The 19,841-nt window shown below is 38.2% G+C and overlaps 1 protein-coding gene across 1 annotated transcript in view; it reads right to left on the bottom strand.

Moving 5' to 3' along the window:
* Nucleotides 1–19,841, bottom strand: part of LOC111328749 (A.superbus venom factor 1) — a 60,498-nt gene that overhangs the window by 6,148 nt on the left and 34,509 nt on the right. Inside the window, exons 33-53 of the mRNA XM_088757917.1 lie at nucleotides 19,014–19,180; nucleotides 18,758–18,913; nucleotides 17,543–17,611; nucleotides 16,939–17,291; nucleotides 16,544–16,631; nucleotides 15,908–15,979; nucleotides 15,659–15,764; nucleotides 15,012–15,107; nucleotides 14,843–14,920; nucleotides 12,914–13,222; nucleotides 12,190–12,230; nucleotides 8,565–8,582; nucleotides 7,628–7,688; nucleotides 6,837–7,031; nucleotides 5,949–6,122; nucleotides 5,414–5,581; nucleotides 4,836–5,021; nucleotides 4,349–4,525; nucleotides 3,840–4,013; nucleotides 3,421–3,688; nucleotides 1,148–1,464 (exon numbers count right to left, since the gene is read on the bottom strand). Coding sequence (XP_088614043.1) covers nucleotides 1,148–1,464; nucleotides 3,421–3,688; nucleotides 3,840–4,013; nucleotides 4,349–4,525; nucleotides 4,836–5,021; nucleotides 5,414–5,581; nucleotides 5,949–6,122; nucleotides 6,837–7,031; nucleotides 7,628–7,688; nucleotides 8,565–8,582; nucleotides 12,190–12,230; nucleotides 12,914–13,222; nucleotides 14,843–14,920; nucleotides 15,012–15,107; nucleotides 15,659–15,764; nucleotides 15,908–15,979; nucleotides 16,544–16,631; nucleotides 16,939–17,291; nucleotides 17,543–17,611; nucleotides 18,758–18,913; nucleotides 19,014–19,180 — 3,273 coding nt within the window. The remainder of the gene's footprint in view (nucleotides 1–1,147; nucleotides 1,465–3,420; nucleotides 3,689–3,839; nucleotides 4,014–4,348; nucleotides 4,526–4,835; nucleotides 5,022–5,413; nucleotides 5,582–5,948; nucleotides 6,123–6,836; nucleotides 7,032–7,627; nucleotides 7,689–8,564; nucleotides 8,583–12,189; nucleotides 12,231–12,913; nucleotides 13,223–14,842; nucleotides 14,921–15,011; nucleotides 15,108–15,658; nucleotides 15,765–15,907; nucleotides 15,980–16,543; nucleotides 16,632–16,938; nucleotides 17,292–17,542; nucleotides 17,612–18,757; nucleotides 18,914–19,013; nucleotides 19,181–19,841) is intronic.

Below are 19,841 nucleotides of genomic sequence, written 5' to 3'. Positions count from 1 at the left end.
TTTCAAAAACAAAGCAGAGAATTTTGGACGTAAAAGGTATAAAAAGTTGATCAACAATGACAGTTTTAACTGTTACACTGGAAAATGTCGTTTGAGATCAGGAGAGTGAAGACAAATCTTGCCGTCTGGAAAATCAGATGCCATCTTCATGGCATATAAAACCTTCAGTGGCATTCAGTTATTCATCTCTCCAAGAATTCAAAATTCATCTCGGTTTTTGTTTTTTGTTTGTTCTTTTTCCCAGAGGATGAAAAACTTCGTCAATACGGCTACACGGGTGACAAAGTCTGTGATTTTGTCACGAAAAGTTCAACTCATTGAACTTCTCGCGATTTTTTCAGCGATGAAGTAGCTGTCGCCATCGCAGCAGTTGCGAGGGTGGCTACACGGCTGATTTGCACTGCGCGCTGGCGACGCGACAAATTTAGAAAAAATTGCATCACCATCGCAAGCAAAAAATCGCTCTTGTTGCTACGGCTTAACATTGTGAGATGTGGAACCGCGCTGCCGGTCAGTTTCACGGAATGAGTTTAATTCAAACAAGTTTTATTCGTGACCATTCACACTGATTCAAATTTCATTTGGTTTCACCACTCTTTGACAGTCTCTCAGTTGCGTCATTCTGTGTCTTGGCCAACCCTCCCTGAGTAGCAAGTGATCTTGAACGAAAAGTAACTCCCTCCTCCTCCCCAGGGTAAGATTTGACATAAACGCGCTTTCGCCAAATATTCAAATTTCGCGCTTTTGCAGTAATCGGCTATGTTCGAATTTACCTCGTAAATTTCGCTATTGTAAGGGGTGTTGTCTTTGAATTTGATCAGCTCTTCTTGATACGAAATAGAGTCAAGCTTACGATTGAATGGGAAGAGATGCATGTTAGCGTTACTAGGCACCATGAGCATGAGTAAAACGCAAATACATTACGCCGAGAGATTAAAAACAGTTTATAATATCTTGATTGTACTGCAGTTGTGATAACGATTCAGGTCTAACCATACAAAGATATGATTTTAGGTGGATAAGGAGAGCGTTAATTTCTGTGAGCGACTTCCTTTTGGTGGGAATTCACAGAAAACTTGATTCAATTTTGGAGAACTGCTAGACCAGGACTATGGAAATGATCCTACAACATAGAAATTTATCTTACCAATGACGTATATTTCAAACTTATCTTCTTCGCGGAGAATTTTCGCAACTTTCTGGGGAGGACCACCCACATTTGATTTTCCGTCTGTTATGAATATCAGCACCCGATCGCTGTCGTACCTTGTCTGAGGGACCACAACATCCTTGACCTTCTTCAAAGCATCAGCAGAGGCAGTTGCCCCTCCCTCGTAGTCTATCTCGTCGATAGCCGAAAGAGTCTTTTTGATTGTGCTGACTTTGTCGTCTCCCAAGTTGAAGCGAAGGGTAACGTCTGTGCCAAATGTTATGGCTGCTGTTCTTATTTTGTCTTTGAAAGCCCTGAAAGTAGCATTTTTTTCCGCATAATTCACAGAAGTATAGTGGATTCCTTTTCTTTAGAATGTTCTGGCGTCTGAGAAAAGTGGTCCTATACCTTGAGAGGACACACTTTTGAGACTGATCCAGGTTAAAACATCAATAGTAACCCGGACACACCCTAAGATGCTGCTCGGCATAGTGAAACACCAGCAACAAACCATGCATGAGGACTCGCATAAGAGGAGTTCAAGATTCTCACTAATACACTGCAGAAATACTTTTAATTTAATTAATTAATTAATTTAATTAATCGATTAATTAATTAATTAATATTTATATTGCGCAAATTAATATTTGAATATGATCAAATGCGTATTACAACACTTTCGGGGGACTTTAACCGGACTGCATTGAGCAGTTTACAATATCAATCAAAGGAGTTGAAGATGCCCCCTCCCCCCAATTCCCAGTAAACAGGCCAGACCACATCACAGTAATCTCGTGAGTGGGTTCTTTAACGTCCCCTGCCTAACCAAATCAACTAATTAATAGATGAAGCAGACGGAACTTACGGTTTATTCGTCCTTATCCGAGAAGACTAGAATGTCTATCCATTTCCTGATATTATAGAAAGGTAGCACTTTCTCCTCAGTTATTTTAAGACCTTGAGTGTTGGTCCGGCCGGGGGCTATTGGAGAAGCAGCCCAAGATTTAAGATACCCTAAGTTGAATGAAATATTAGCAATACACGTGTGACACAAGTCCACATCCCAACTTCAAGATTCTCAGCAATGCCGGATAGCGCATGTTGACGTCAGCGTTGAGATGCGGCCTCAAATTAGAGATTCAATCCACAAATTTCGTGATGCGTTCTAACCTTACCTTATTATCGCTGCATGTCTTAACAAGGATGTTTTGTCAAAAACGTTAGGAAATGAGAAGATTTAACTTATTGTTGCAATTCGAATGGTTTGTTACATGTACTACAAAAATTTTTAATACGTGTTATGCATTCTTGGCATTGATAGACGCATGATTTTACACTTCTCGTTTTCACCTAACTCCAACCACCTTACAGACTGCGAACGCAGACACATCTTTGGTTACCGCTTTTCTTCGCCCGAAAAGTAACGCGTGGGAATTCGAGCGGCAGAACTTTATCTTGTCAAATAACCTAACGAATCAGTTGCAGTTTAGCATGCGGGGACACGTTTTCATCTATAAAATCATACGGGTATCATCACTTGCAATTTAATGTAAAGTGACAGCTAAAAGGTTAAGGCTGCTTTAGAAATAGCCCGGCGATATAAAATTTATTTTCACTACTTAAAAGTGTAGATAACTTTTGCCACTCAATGAGAGTCCAAAGAGTAATCTTATCTTTCCAAATTGTCTTCTGATGTGAAAAATAATAGACTACGAATGCCGCCATTCTGAATATTTTTTACGGACTAGCCTTAGAAATCTGTTTGAACAATTAGAAGCTTCTAGGGAAAAAAACATTCCAGACCAACCAGGGTGGCAGCTGCGCGTGAAAACCGCACGTTATGGTTTTTGCTTCCACGACGAGGCTACTGTAAAATTGCTACACATTTAAAGGTAACTATACATTTGCCAATTCTTAAATATATTTTCCAAGGGCAGAGATACTAATCTTACGGTTTCTTGAGCATACCGACTCTCCAGTAGAGGAGTTCGAGGTAGAATGAACCAAATATTTGTTCAAAAAAAGAATATTAAAACTAGATCATTGAAGAAACTCGGAAAGTTGTTACTGATCTGCCCGGGCAGACTGTCAATTTATTCATGCTGAGTGTACTGACGAGAAATTGTCATCGTCGTGATTTCTCCTCTGACAAGTTTTTTTTGGAGATCATTTGCATGGAGGAAAGCAACAACCGTTAAAAAACTCCACGTTCACAGAATAGCGAGGTGCCCAAACCCAAGTAAAAGAAAAGTGTAACTCTCGTTACGTACCTCGTACTGTTTGTGCCAAGGAATTTGACAAGCTTCTTCACAAACCTCAAACCAAGTTTGAATTTCTCTACGCTTACGCTGGTGGAAGCATCGAGCACAAATACTAGATCTAAACTGTTATCATACTGATTGAAGATTGCTCTCCCTCGTGTGTCTCCGGAGGAGTTTTTTGCATCGACACTAGTGTACGCAAGTAAGGTATCGATCAGATTTTTACGAAGGTTGAAGGCCGTTGTGTTAACATCTTCAAAACTGTCCTCGACTTCATCTGATTAAAAAACAAAAATGGAAAAAATATTCAAACACAAACAAAAAAGAAACATTATCTTGTGTTTGGGTCATATCCGTGAAACTCATTTGCTTAAAACAAAACCTTTTTAACACATAAACTAATGGAAAAAGTAGGCATAATTCTATACCTTTACAGAAAGTCTCTGTGCCATTCCAAGTCCCGTTCTCATTACAGATCCGCACCGCAGAACCCTTGAGTACAAATCCATGTTTGCACTCGAATTTCACAAGGTCTCCTTTGTTGTAGCTGCTACCGTATTTTCGTCCGCTTACGGGAGTACCAAGAATTGGGCAATGGGTGTCTGAAAGAAAAATATTAAGCAATTCAAACTTCATTTCTCATAAGGCCTCAAACATATAGTTTAGAGGAAAATAGTTTCAATTCTTCAATATAATTTTCATCAAATGACCATCGAGGGCACATAAACTAAGGGTAAAATTAGTGGCGAGTGGTGCCAAAAAGTTTTGAGATTTGACTTTTGTGATTCCAATCCTTATGTTATAAATTGAAAGGTAAACGTCACTTTGCGCTGTTTGATAAGACAAGATAAGCCATTTCTCATTTCCGTAGTTCAAATGAACTGATGAAAGAAAATACAAATTGGACTTACCATGGTAACCGGCAAAACATACTTACTTCCGTTTTGACAAGTAGTCAGAGATCCACTCCATTCTTTATTTTCCAGACAGGTTCTTACGGCAGAGCCGTGGAGTTTATATCCTGATTGACATGAAAACTGCATCGTACTTCCAACTGTTCTGTATCCAAATCGGCGACCACCCTCTGGTCTTCCAGGATCAGCGCAAACTTTCTCTGTTTGAATGACAATTAGAAATTTAAAATAATGAATGAAATAGCATATCCCTCATTAATCAGTGAACAGTTCAAATGTCCATAAAAACTCTCGTGGCAAACAAGTCTTAATCGTAAGCGAACGTATTTGCATCCAGACGTGGAAACAAAAAAACAAATTCCGAAAAAACAAGGAAAAATGGTTGAAAGAAATAGGTGATGAGTAAGATGGCCAAATCCTCCCTCCATTATTTATTCCTGTTTTGTATCGCATGCCTCCTCCGCCCCGTTGAATTGAACGCCTAGGTTGGGTTACACCAAATGCACTCACTGATACAATATGGCCACCGTCGAGGTGTCCAGCCATTTTTCAAGCAACTGACTGTTTCGTCTCCTTTCAACTCATAACCTTCATTGCACTTGAACAACAACGTTGCACCATAAAAGTAATTGGTATCAGATGAGGTTACATTTCCATTTCGCATAGTTAGCTTTCCAGGATTCTCGCATTGGATTCCTGTGGACATATATTGAGGGAAGAAAATATTAGAATAAATTTGAGGTGGAGAATAGAGATGAATTTGAACTCTATAGGTAAATTAGATTTATATTTAAAGTTCATGTGCTTTGTACTTAAGTGTGTTGCCGTTTTCTACCATCCACTGTAGTTGTTTTCAAACTATGGTCAATTTGTTGAGGTATTTTGGGAGATACGCCTCTTATTAACCTCAGTTTACTCAGTCTTTACTGTAAGTTACAGAAACTTTAGAAAAAAGCGGGCCGTACAGTGAAGTACGGCCCACTAAATTAACCAATCAGCCCACACACAGAGAGATATGATAAGTATCTGTTACATGCAGTTGTTGTATAGTTTTAAATCTCGATCGTGAGGGACGTTTTACGACTTACGTGAACATGAAGGAGCTGTAGACCACACTCCATTTTCGAGACACTTTCTGCTGCTAGGTCCGTTAAGTTTGTAGCCTCTCACACAGCCGTAACTGAGTGTATCTTCAAACCCATAACTGGAGCCTTCAATCTGAGCATAAGAAATATTGTCGGGCTTCCCGCAAGGACCTGAAAAAAGAAAATAATAGCGATGGATAGTCCTGAATAAAAGGAGAATAAAACACTACCTGACCTAGACGACATGAGGAGTTAAAGTCGCTAAATTTTTGGCAATTTCAGCGAAAAGTCGATTTGCAAGAAGCCGAAAAGCGTACTACCATGTTTTCTCAAGCCTATTGCGTTTTTGAGAAAGTGACTCTTGAACTGAACACACTCGCAAGTAATCAAACATGGAGTCTACAATGCCATGATTTCGTGAATAAAAGACTCTTACTGTGCCAGTATTTGTGCTTTACAGTCCATGGTTTCACTGGAAGGGGCGAGAGAATAAAACAAGTACTTATGCGACAACATAAACAACTAGAGTGTAACGAACCTTCACACTCAGGTGCTCTGGACCACTTTCCAGTTATACCGCATTTTCTTCTTTTAGGTCCTTTCAGTTTGAAGCCATCATCACATTTATACCTTAACGTATCCTTGAAGTCAAAACTTGAACCTATGTATTTAAGGTGTGGTATATCTTCTGGTCTTCCACAAGGTCTGGGCACTAAAAGACAATAGGAGGTAAACAGATAAATTCAGATCAAAATATACAACCTTGTGAAGGACTTTACGTTAAGGAAGATTTTGGAATCAAAACCTTAAAACGTAAAATGCGAACAAAATAAATTACTTTTTTCCTTGCAAATTTTTGTCTTTGAAATCGCTTGAAGGATTCAAAAAGGTAGTTCTCATTTTCCCTTTGTATCACTTTTAAGTCGTGCTGTGATACGATAAAATTGAAAGATAAATGAACATTGATGGTCCTGGTGGTGATCAAGGTTCAAATACGTATAGAAAGGCTGAATTTAATATTGGAAACTTCCGACATGGGAGATCAGTGCAATTCAAGAGTCGAATTAATCATTGATAACAACAAAAACATCTGCATCATCACTATGTTTACATTTTTTTCATTTGCTGACAGAGAACTTTCATGCAATTAAGTGATTTGCAGTTTCCTTACCGTAACGTTTGCACTTACTTCTGAGTGACATTAATGAATTGATCCTTTCTAATACGAAGATCTCGGCACATTTTTGTCATATTCTACTAATTGGGAATACTATATTTTCCTTAATGTTAACTTCGAATGATCGCTGTTAAACCGCCCGAGTATTCTCCAGCTATGAATTACATTATTTCTAATCATTAGTTTTTTCCTTTGGGAGAAGCCGTGGATTTTAAGGCTTTAAATCACGTTTGAATCATTTCTTGTTACCTAAACATTTGGGTTCCTTCTTCGCACTCCATTTTCCTCTCTTGCAAGTCCGCAGTTCTGACCCGGACAAAATGAACCCTTTGTGACAGACGTATTTTGCTTTGGAGTAACGAATGTTGATGTAGATCATGGTATGTTTCGGTGGATTCTTCAGTAGATCTCGGAGCATCTTTACGCAACCACTCCTACTAGACCCTGAAGTCAATCGATTGCACACAAGTAAATTAAGGTCGTCATACCTTATTTCCTCGTATAAGCGCCCGCGCTCTAATAACCGCTCTTCCCCGAATAAGCCCCCACCTCCTTGCTAGGCCATAATGTCAAACGAGCGCCATCCTCGAATAAGTGCCATAGCCTCCTCCCTCAATTTCTTAAATAGGAGAGCCTGTTTCTCTTCCCACTTCATAACTTTTTAAGCTTCAATTACAGCGGGATCAGTACAAGAGAATAGATTCTTTTCCGTTAAGTCACTTCCAGTTTATTCTATTTCCATGTGCGTGTAAAGTTCCTTTATATGCGCAATCATCTGTTCTTTTAATTTCCTTTTCCTATTGCCGTGCCAACTTAAGAAGCGCCCCCTTGAATAAGCACCCTCCTTCAAATAAGCGCCCCCTCCCCTTAATTGACAGTGCTTATTTGAGGAAATGCAGTACACGAGTGCAAAAACTAAGGAATTTCATGTCGTTATTTATTACCTGGAAGGGGAGGGTTCGTGGGATTTTGGTTGTGTCACGATCAGTTGTCTTGATTTTAAATAATCAAATGCTTGAGATACGAGATTTCAAACTTACTTGCACTCTTGATAGGCTGAACGGAACAGGTCAATATGCCAGCAAACGCACATATTACAATCTGCGAAGAGGAATAAAACAAAAACAAAAAAATATCAGATTGTCTATCCAGTCACGCAACACCTTGAAGTGGAAGAGAAAGCGTTTGGCAAGACGAGCTGAAACGAAGGTTGCCAACGAGGCGACTTAAATCCTCTGATGCAGGGAACGATCGAAAGAACAAACGAGCGAGTAAACCATGGATTATTTCAAGTGGTCTCTATGAAGTATACAGAACGGGTCCAGAATTTTCACTTCACCCTATATCGCACTAACTCGGTTTTAGAGACGTTTGGATCCATCGAGGACATTTGTCTGGACTATCTGCTTATAATCGCTTGAGCACAAAACGTCACATGATTTATCGATGTGAGGGAAAAGTTGAGAATTTAAACACCTTTTTTACTGCAAAAATACCCTAAAAACGACAATCCAGTAAAACTGATGCATCCCAAAACTCTTGTCTAAGATAAACTTCGTCTTAGATATTACAATTATATTGAAACGAACGGCGTCACTGTGGGTCTTTTAAGAGTAAGATGAGCCTCACACAGCAACATGAATCGTCAAAATCTTCCTTTACACTTTCTGATAGACATCATATTTTTGAAACTGAGTCACGGTAAATAAGCTATTTCCTTTCCTATCAGATTCATCTTTATTCCTCCCAGAAAAAACTATGACACTGGATCAATTAACATTCTCAGTCTTCAATTCATCGAAACGCATTCAATGGAAGATGAACATTTTTCCACAATAATCTGACTTGCGAATCAACAATCTCACAAAACCCAGACTGGAACAAATGTCATTTGCAGGGCATATTTGCTCACTTTTTCATCCCCAAAATCGAGGAAGAAAAGGTAGAAAACAAATAGTTTGTATAAAAGCGACTCACCTTGAGTCCCAGAGACATCTTGAACGTGTATCACATCTCCGGTTTGGTTTACAGTTGCACCACTTCCGCTGCATGTTTCAACTTCCTTAGTAACTAATGTTTTTGAATCCTTTCAGCGTTCACACTCTACTCTGATCTTGCAGTGCCCTCAAGGCATGAACAACTGCCAACACAAACAGCTACTCACGCGCATTAGCATAATGAGATTTTGATGCGCTTCAGCGGAATGGAAAGTTAAGTTCTTTTATTACAGTTACGTAAATATCTTCTATTCAAACGTGTGGCTGCCGGTGGTCACAAATTTCACGAGCACATAACAACGATAAGATTAATTTTTTAATTTTCTTTTTAAGTTTTAAGTGTTCAAGCTCTAATCATTGCTGCGCAGCGAGAGTAGCGAGAGAACAGCTACATAATCAGAATTTAAGAAGAATAAAGGGAGTGCGAATTCTCTGAGAGTGTGTGACTGAAAAGGCAATATTTTTCTTCTGCGCGTGCCGTTTTCTTTGTTTTTAATGTATGCTTTCCCTCCCACAGAAAATAACTTCAGATATGTTTCTCAGTGGAACGCACAGGTAGATGAATCACTGCGTAAACTGTCACTATCAACAGATTGTGTCGAAGCATCACTTTTTAAGGAATAATGTTTCGAAAAAGCTAAAAGGTTTCAGAGGCACTTCAAGCAGTGCCCAAAGTGCATCAAAATCGAGAAAAGCAGCCAAGAGTAGGAATTACATTCTTCGGTGAGGACGACGTGGTGAGTGAGCAAAACATAAAAACTACTCTGAGACAATATGTATCAGTGTTTTATCACAGTATTATGGTTAAATACTAAGTCAAATCAGAAACAGAGTGGATATAAGTTATTTGCATTGTGTTTTCTCTTTTACAAATGTTTGAGAATGTTTTCTGAAAAATGGCTATTTCGACCTCATGGTTCTTGCCCCCTTCAAATTTTATCACTTAGACAAGCCAAAGTGGCCATCCAAGTGTGCGCGCTATATTCTTTGTTTTATACTTTCTCTTCTGCTGAAAATAACTACAGAGATACGTTTCTCAAGACCTCATCTAAGTATCCTCCATTAATTACGACGCCCCCCCCCCCCCCCACAAAAGCAAACAAAGAAAAAAAAATCCAATTTGTCTTAGTATGTAGTCTGTGAACAGACTAAAAACCGCAATCCAGTGCTCGGAAAGTTTATTACTTGAGGTGAGAAGAGTGCTATCAAATGTTAGTTTTGGAAACACCCCACTGTTTGACACTACTTTAAGAAGTCTGAGAACGCTCGGGCAGATAAACCACTATGCAAACTATGTCACTATCGACAGAATGTGTCGCAGCATTACGATCTTTTAGCTAAATGAATGAAGGGGATAAGTTTCCTAAAGAAACTATGGTGCTGCATCAGTGGAAGTATCAAGGTAATTTGGTTGTATTAACTAAGTTGTTTAATGTAAATTAGCTACCGTAAAGAGAAAGTTGACTTTCAAGCGTTAGCCCTTCATCAGGCGAATGGTGGAATTGTGGGTTGAGTGTGTGTTTAGGGGCCGACCATTTAACTTTTGAGGAGGGGGTGGGTGATTTCTGGTCATTAAGAATTTTTTTTTCTAGCAATCTGCTGTGCAGGATATTTTTTTCAGATTTTTTGGTACATCTTTTCTGCTACATTTGGGCTGCATGCAATTTTTTTCTTCCAACAAGCGCTTGCAGGAAATATTTTTTCAAAATCAACCACCCCCTCTCAAAAGTTAAATGGTCAGCCCCTTATATGCAGAAAGTGGGACTACGCTATTGGTGGGAACATGGTGACGAGAGAACCAAGAATAAATTAGTAGAATGAAAGGCGTTGATACCTATGGGATTAAGAGTGTCGATTTGAAAGATAAATTTTTCAAACTTTTCCAATCTTTCCTCTGAAGAGTGGTCGGTACTAAAAAGCCTAGAAAAACGCAAAGACATTGTTATCAAAGCGGTCGACAAGGTCGGCGCATTAGTTGTTTGGCGGGCCGACCTCTACCAAAAAGAAGCTTTGCGGCAAATTTTTGACACCTCTTTTTATCAAAAGGTTGACAAAGATATCACTTCCATAAGCCAAAACACTGTCAAAAACGAACTAAAAGCTAAACAAGTATTGCCGACCACTGCGAAAAATCTCATCATTACCACTCTTAGAACGTCTTGTATTTGCTTTTCGCCTAATGTTCACAAACCTAACAACGCAGGTCGACCCATTGTCTCGGTTTAAATTTGCAGTTGTCCAACCGAATTTATTTCCAGCTATTTAAGCAAAATTATGGCTCCCATCGTCAAAAAATTTACTATCATATAAGAAATACAGCCAACATGCTCTTGAAATTTTTCGCGACTTCAATTTCCTTGGCGAAGACAAACTTTTTTCACTGTGGATATTACTTATCTTTATACTGTTATTCCCAATGGCGAAGGTCTTCTGGCCCTCAAAGATTCTTTCAATCAACGCGCTGTTAGGTAACCTTGTTCTAAAACACTGTTCCATGTTCTATGTCTGCGCATGTCATTAATTATGCATGATCATCGCTTTCTAAATTGTGTACACTGTTGGCTTCAGAGCTTACTTCGAACAAACACAAATAATCGTTTTTTCAGCGCAATTTTTACTTGTCAAAGCAGATCACGAAAACCCGACGATCGAAGTCACTTTCCAACGTGGATCCACAATGCAGTGCAATCTTTGCAGCTTATTTGCATAAACAGATACGAGCCAAAAACAAGCAGATGAGATCTAACCCTAACTCATTTGCACTAACGGCACGAGCCGATGACAATAGCGTGGGATGCCAGAGGTATCCTACACAAAAATCTAAATTTGCTTGGGTTTGGTAATAGCATATCCCACGGCTGAAACGAAAATTGACATCTGGAAGATTTGCCACGGGCCGATTGTGGCCGTGTACCTGGGCAGATTTCTTCTGCCGGTAAGGGAAAAGTTGATATCTGAGAATTTTGTAAATTGAAAGTTCGTCCATTGTTGTTTTTGTAATGTTACAACGCATTCTTTAATCTTTAGCCTTATCGCCCAAACACTTTTACGACGTTTTTTCGTAGAATGGATTCATTAATAAAGTCGACTTTTTTTGTCACTAAGGCGTATTGTGTTCAACTCGAAGAGAAGGTCCACGTCTACAAGTGTCCAGTTATTCTATATTGATCGTCAGTCTGATTTGAGGCATTTTGAAAACAAAACGATAAGAATTGGAGCAACAATCTAAGGACATGTGAAATGATATAGAGGACAATGGCAGACAACGCCAACGTGTGTAATAAGAAGAGAATCGGTGAAATCCCACAGGTATGCCTACGGTACTGACCCTAACCCTAAGAAATTACTTGGAGTTTTTTTCAGTGTTATCTTGACTCAACAAAACATATGCAAAATATACTAATCGATCACCATCCCCAAGCACTGAGTTCAACAAAGAATCTCAACCACTTTTTCCCTGACAATAAATTGATCAAGAAATTAATGATTAAAATAGTACAAATCATTAAAAACTTATTCGTTTATTTAATTCAGCAAAATACTGTGCGGCATAACAAGTTTATGACGATATATTGTTTAGAATTAATGCTTTTTGTCTTATTTACTAATGCTTCTGCTATAACTCCAACATTAACCTTTAGCTGCCCTGAAACAGCGAAGCCATATCAGAAAAAATTCAGCGACCTGGCCGTGCAAAATGGTTACTGGGCAGCAGTCTGATTTCAATTCGGAAACTCAAAAAAAAAAAAAAAAGAAAGAAATCCCTGATTGCTAGATGAAGTGGAAACTGAAACGCTTCCCCAATTAAATGCAAAGATAACATAGATTGGATGGGGAAGCATTTCTTAGGAATCCCCTAGAAGGAAGTTTAGAGGATAGCAGTTTCTGTGAAATACTTCGCCTATAAGTGAATCTTAAAGAAACGCCGAAAGGTGCCTTAAAATCTAACAGAGTAGCCTAAAATTACGGTTTGCTCAGGTAAAGCTACCACCAAATACAGGAGGATGGGAAAGTTTAGTTTGTATAACATCAATTACAGATCAATGTTGCAAGGGGAAAACTAAGCTTGTGTATGCCTAAACCCCAACTGAGCTCGTTCATGATAAAAAAAAAAAAAGTGGTCCAAGTTTTCCTTCGTGAGTTTCGGTGTTTAGGGTTAAAGAAGCACACAAATAATAAAAAAAAAAATCATCTGTAGAAATAGGCATGTAGCACTTTGAATTTTTTACTCTACCTTAATATAGTATCACTCTACATTATGCAATCCTCGTGGTCAAACTCCCAAAAATCACCCGTTTTTAAAAAGACACATTTAAGCATTTCAAGAGCATTTATATTCTCGGGAAAATTTATCCAATTTGACTTTGTTCTCGCCGTCTTCAGGCCATAGTTTGACGAACGAGTTCTCGTCTAGCTCGTACTTGCCTCCTTCATCTCGCCCCATGATCAAGTATTCCTTGTCCACCTTAAGTTTAATACCTCGGCATGTCCCTTGCTTCATGACCTCTATCCGCTTTATCTTACCGTCTTTATTGCTTCCTATTTTCTTGTTTCCTTCTTGAATGATTTGAACAACCTCGAAGTCGTACTCAAGCATGGTTTGTACCTCATCGATCTCCAAGAGCTTTCCTTTTATGACTGGCAATAGATAAACAATGAATAAATAAAACGCACGGGCTAAGCGAGATCTTTACGAGTGGGATTGTAGCATTAGACCTGTGGTGTGTAGTAGTAGTAGTAGTAGTAGTAGTAGTAGTAGTAGTAGTAGTAGTAGTAGTAGTAGCAGTAGTAGTAGTAGTAGTAGTAGTAATAGTAGTAGTAATAGTAGTAGTAGTAGTAGTAGTAGTAATAGTAGTAGTAGTAGTAGTAGTAGTAGTAGTAGTAGTAGTAGTAGTAGCAGTAGTAGTAGTAGTAGTAGTAGTAATAGTAGTAGTAATAGTAGTAGTAGTAATAGTAGTAGTAATAGTAGTAGTAGTAGTAGTAGTAGTAGTAGTAGTAGTAGTAGCAGTAGTAGTAGTAGTAGTAGTAGTAATAGTAGTAGTAATAGTAGTAGTAGTAGTAGTAGTAGTAGTAATAGTAGTAGTAGTAGTAGTAGTAATAGTAGTAGTAATAGTAGTAGTAGTAGTAGTAGTAGTAATAGTAGTAGTAGTAGTAGTAGTAGCAGTAGTAGTAGTAGTAGTAGTGAACTTTATTTATGTGTCGTGAAAACCTAGCGCATAGCACTAATTGGGGACACAGGGTAAAAGCTTTAAAAATAAGAAATCTGGAACCTATTTACAGAATTATTTACCTAACCTATTAACAGTTAAAATTATTTATTTATTTATCAATGTCCTAGAGTTAAAAGTCAACTATTACAGAGCGCACATTTTTTGCATCCATCGTCAATCATGACAGTCATCTCCGTTCTCCTGATTTTGCTCTTAAATCCGTGCAGGCTGTCTTCACTGTGTAACTCTTTTGTAAGTTTCGACCAGCGGAGAGGGCCATAGTATCTTATAGAGTGTTTACCATATTTTACTGTATTAAAGCGAGGGATTCTAAAATCTGCATTTCTTAGAGAATATCTTCTATCGCAGTTTACTTCTGATATAAATAGTTCCTGTATTTGACAAGGAAGTAAGTTCTTTTTTGCTTTGAACATAAGGATTGCTATGTCCTGGAGCCTTCTGTTCACCAGTGATGGAATTTCAGCCAGCTTCAGCAGGCCGTCATAAGAGAGTGATTTATCGTTGAAAACTACTCTTCTTTCCGTCTTTTAACTTATTTCAAGAAAGGGGAACTGACATTGAAAATGGTCCTAGCGCTGGAAAGAGGTATGCTATTCTGGTACTAAGCTTCTAAACCAGAGGTACTGTCTGGAAATTGATTTTCGAATATCCTAATCAGGCTTTTTTTTTAATGAAAACGAGTAGTGAAAAAGGAAACAATCAAATATGTAAAATGACGTGACTAAACCAACCGATCTTCATTTAAACTCTAGCGTCGGGTTAAACAACCCTTGAACAAATTAATTAAATTATGTACTGTTATAAACTCAGCGAAAAAAACTCGGCGAGAGAAACTCTTAAAACCTCTATTGCATTTTGATATTACCCCCCCCCCCCCACCCTCCCCTTACGAAACCCTATCCATAATCACATCAAATGTGATGTAAATTTGCTTCGGAAAACAGTTGTTAATGACGTGGTGAAACTTCACGCCAGGAAAAGTATGGAAAAGTATGTGAACGACGGTAAACAATGTCCTTTATCTTACTGTATTGGTAATTGGTGCAGGCAATTTTTATCAGCTTGTCAATGTTGTCAATCGGGGGATCATCCTGAGGACATTTATCTGCAAAGAAATAATATAATATTGAAATAATTTTACCTGAGGATCGCCGAACAAATTGTCTCAAAACTGTTCTTTTCTTCAGAATTCGTACCTTGAGTGCATTTGCACGAAGTGGAGCCAATATCACAGACTCCCAACCTCAACGGACTTGACTTTTCGGGTCCATAAAATACGCTGCAGGATTGATCTGTGCTCATGAAGAAAAAAATGGCGAAATAACTTCAGATGTTGGAGCCTATATGGCAGACAAGGAGGCACTAGGTCGAGCTTCGTCGAAGCCTGAATTTTGCAGACCTCTATCTCTGTCATTTTCATTTTTCTGCGAGTTAAATAACTTCTGAAAGTTTAAAGTCCGGAAAAATACATTCTTTTATTTAAAAATAGAATTTACGACAGCTGTTGTGTTTCTGCCGGATTTATCTGTTGTGTGAAATTTTGAAACCAGTTTGAGTTTATTTTTACTTTCATTTCTATTCATTACCATAGTTTAATTAAATGAAAATGGAAAATGAAAAAAATAGGGTAAAATTTTAATTGCAACACGGCAAATTTATTGGAAGAACTACTATTTGAGAATTAAATCACTTGTTTGTAAATCCTTTGCTTCGTTTCACTCCTATTCCTGATTTTTAATCTAAATTCATGCAGGGCGTACATCCCTGGATCCCATCGAAATTTAAACACGTTGACGGCAAAAACCTCTCAATAATTTTTGTTTTGATAAACATTAATCCTAACCTGGTTCATAATAGTCATACACATTCACCGGTACTGCTTGAACTGCACCAACGTAAAACTCTTTTTCAAACAGAACACTTACACATAGCTCACGGGTACTAGGAATCTGAAATAAATGACAGAAGAGGGCAGGCAAGATGGTCAAAACAATGTTACAATACCAGATCTTACAATTTGATAATGATGGAGCGCATTTAAGAGATCGAAGGTAAGTTAAATCATCCTTTTGTTTTCTGAATGATATTTTACCTCACTGAGATAAAGAACCAGGGATCTGTCCGATTTTTCAATCATATCCAGTTGAGGCACGCTGGTGTTGAGCTGTCAAAGGTACAAAATATACCATATATCACTGATACCTAAACAAACAAACAGCTACATTTACATGAATAATGACAGCACCAATGTCCAAGCTATTGCTGCTTTTACCATTGTTACGACTTCATAAACAATGATGTCTTTCCCTCGAGGAAAGAGCACTCTTCGCAATTATTTGCTGAGTTTGCTTCCCGGTTTATAAAATCCTGGCTCTATTTCAGACAGATATTTTTCCTCGCTCGTTTTCAGATCTGAAAGATGTTCTTGGTTTGCAAAACAATTGATTTGCAAAACAATTGATGTAATCCAACATTTCCACTCAATGCCTGTTTCCCGGCGGGCTTAAAAACAATACCTTTTATAAAGACATACCTGTGTTGCATATAAAGGCCAGGACTTTAAACCGTATCTCTCTCTCTCTCTCTCTCTCTCTCTCTCTCTCTCTCTCTCTCTCTATCTCTCTCTCTTTCTATTGTTTTAATTCTTTGAAGATACCAATGTATGGGAATCTGAAGTATTGGCAGTATATCCTGTCACCACCACCACCGTCATTACCCCTCAACCTACCTTAGCTAAGGATTTTTTGTTGGGTTTAAATCCGGTTAAGATGCCAATATCCATGATAGCCATTCCAGTGTTTCCTGGTTTCTTATACCTAAAAAAAAACATCGCAGCAAAAGTGAACATCAAAATTAGTCAATGCAAGCTCATAGTTAGTACACGCAACTTGCTTGAAGCGCAAGAAGAGCGAATTTCATGAGTAGCTTTATTTTGCGTGTTTCTGACTGAGAAGGAGGGTGTCAACCAAAAGATTGCAATTTTTAGCGACTATTTTCTTTTTTACCAAAGCAATTCAGGGTTGCATTGAACAATTTATCAAAATTCGACCTCATGCAGGTTTCACACAGAAAGATAAGTTGGATAGAGGTGAAAACTTAGCGTATACAGAAGGTTTCTCTCACCTAGCGCAGACTTTCAGTTTGATATTCTTGACTGGCTGGTATTTCTGCGGACGTTGAGGCTTCTTGACTGTCTCGGGGTTACCTTTTCTATTTCCCCTGTTCCTACATTGCTTTTTCTTTCTCTTATCTCTTATTCTTTTACATCGTTTTCCTTTATTTCTACGTTTTCCTCCTCTTTTACTGTTTCTCTTTCTTTTTTTTTCCTCTTCCTGACGTTCCTTGTCTTCGGCATCGCTTTGCATGGGTCCTAGTAGATCTTCCTTTTCACCTCCTTTGATTTCAACGACTTTTACCCTCAATTCAAACATACAGATCTCACCCCTTGACGAGGGAAGATTGTAACGAGTTTCCACCTTAAATTGAAACATTTTAAATTCCAAATGAACTCCGAGTAGTCTTTAGTAATCGTAACAACGAGAATTGGCATTTTTGAAATACAAAAATATGTCTATAAATTAGAAAATCCACCAACATCGGGCTTACATATGAAACAAATATCACGTCACACTTAAAGGCGTTTTAAAAGTTTTTACAAAGGCTGAATATTTCAAACATTCTATCCTGGTTACTTTCTCAGTTTACGTGAAAAACGAGATAATGTTACCTCCAAAAGTCCCACACCACTTCCTTCCGCCTTCACGAAGAGTTTACCAGGCAGAGCTCCCTTTGGTATCTGAAATGAGAAGTAGACGGAATGCAAAAACTACCAAAAATTAAATGAATGAAAAGTTAATCGCACTGTCAACCGAAGTTGAACGTACAAGTGAACTCTATACGGGCAAAACTTTTTGTTTAGTATTTAAGCCTCTTACAGTCACATTATTCTTGATAATAATGGCGTTCTGCGAACGTCGAGACATAGTCGACTGGCTTTTTAAGCCGCCTTTTTAAAATGTATTTTTATAGTTTTAGAAATAATTTATCGCAATTTTTTATCGTCAAACATTCCTCATATCAGCAAAATCTGAGGTCCTTTTTTGGTCCACAACCTATTCTAGCCAGACAGGTATCATTACCTAGCATCAGCCCAGGTGGGAAGGCGGTGTCTCTCTTCTGATACAAACCAGCATGCAATTTGTCTATTTACTGATGCCAGTGTTTGTCATCATACAAAGAAATGCACCTTACCCCATTCAATAACTCTCCCCAGATATCTCCTAGATCCAATAATATCACCCTTAATATCACCCTTAATATCATTCCAATAATATCACCCTTTCTTCTGCTTCTAATAATTTTAATAAAAAAAAGCTCTAGACTAACAATTCGACTACTTTATTACCCCAGAATTGGAACAAAAGTTTGGAATGAAAGAAGAAGGCAATAAAAAGAAAATTCTATAACATTCGTACTTTCGAAGACTCTCAACAAATCATTTTAGAGGTCCAGCTCTTCTTAAATTTTTAAATAATTCTAGCGAGTCATCTAGCTGGCAACATGTTATATCCTTATTTAGTCCTTAATTTTGTAATAGTTGTAATTGTTTCATTTTCAACATGCGACCCACCTAGAATAGCACTCAAGTTAACTGTGGGCGCATAAAAACCTGTAAATATGAAATCAAGTAATAAAATGCATGTAGGTATTTATGTATGTATGTAGTTATGTATGTATGTATGTATGTACTCTCGTTGATCAGCTTTTGAGTTAAACGATTATTCTTCCTCAATATTTTCTATTACTTAATTTGGTTATGGACCTTATGCCCTCTACATCCTTGAAAATTCAAAATAAATAAGTTAAAATCCAGGACATGTTGCATCTAGGATTTATCATCGTAGAACTTCTGTTGAGTGTTTCCGGACGCTTTCCTCCTCACCTTGACTTCCCTCCGTAGAAGTGCGTTTTCTGAGTTAATACGATGGGATTCCCGGACTTCCCCATTTTCCGTCTTCACTTCAACTTTTAAGTCTAACATGTTTCCTGTAGTTTTTTCGCTGTACAATGCAAGAGCTTGGAGAGCTACCACTGTATCCTGTGAAAAAGTCGGTGAAACAGATCATATTTTCTCGATGCTCATACGAAAAAAAAGAGAAAGAGGTAGGTTGAGGAATAGATCTATAAACTTCTCTCACCTGTGTAGATACAAATCCGACACCACCCTGCCTCTGACTTGTTATATACGTCACAATTGGACCTGCAGAACTGGTGCGTCCGAGGAGCAGTTGAGTCATTAGTCCATAACCAGCGGTTTCCACATCCAGTGCATTTCCACCAGAGTTCCAGTGCCGAGTCTTTTTAACTGAAGTTTTAAAATATGAGAGATTAGACGATCGCCTTGTCAGACAGAACCGTAACTTGTTAAGATGTTTACAAAAACTGCTAACGTTTTGTTGTTGTTGTTTTTGTTCCGGTCCTTGAATCGCTTAAAAGGTTTTCTTCCGCTTTTTTATTCTCATTTCTATTAATTTTCTTGCCAACACAAAACTATCGATTCCCCTTATCTCTGGGCTTATGCGAACAGCCAAGACAGCTGAATCCCGGAAACGATATCAGCTCTTTTAAGTAAACCCCGTCGAACATAAGAAATGCTCGCTTTAGATTAACTCTCGAGTTACAACCCAAAAGAATCGATTTCAATAATAATGATCAATTTTCCGGTGGCGAAGAAAAATCCCACAGCGCGTGGAAAATTTCGTCAAATGCAAGGTAGTAAGAGTTCCTCACGGGCACAATTCGTCTTGTGACACCCTAGATGTTGCACTTTTTCCCCTCAATCACCAAAGTTTAAAATCTTGGTTCAACCTACATCGCTGATTTCACAATCTATGTGATAATAAAGATGTCACGTTTGCCAAAGACGTTATCGCTTTGTGATAAGCGGGCGCAACAATCAGCATTAGAGATGGAATCAATGAATACAGACCACACCATCTACGTCTATGTATATTCTCATATCACTT

This window comes from Stylophora pistillata, chromosome 4 (assembly GCF_964205215.1).
Source record: "Stylophora pistillata chromosome 4, jaStyPist1.2, whole genome shotgun sequence".
In the NCBI taxonomy this organism is placed as follows: domain Eukaryota; kingdom Metazoa; phylum Cnidaria; class Anthozoa; order Scleractinia; family Pocilloporidae; genus Stylophora; species Stylophora pistillata.
The sequence above is the reverse complement of the archived record's forward strand: the minus strand, read 5'-3'. Positions and strand labels throughout refer to the sequence as shown.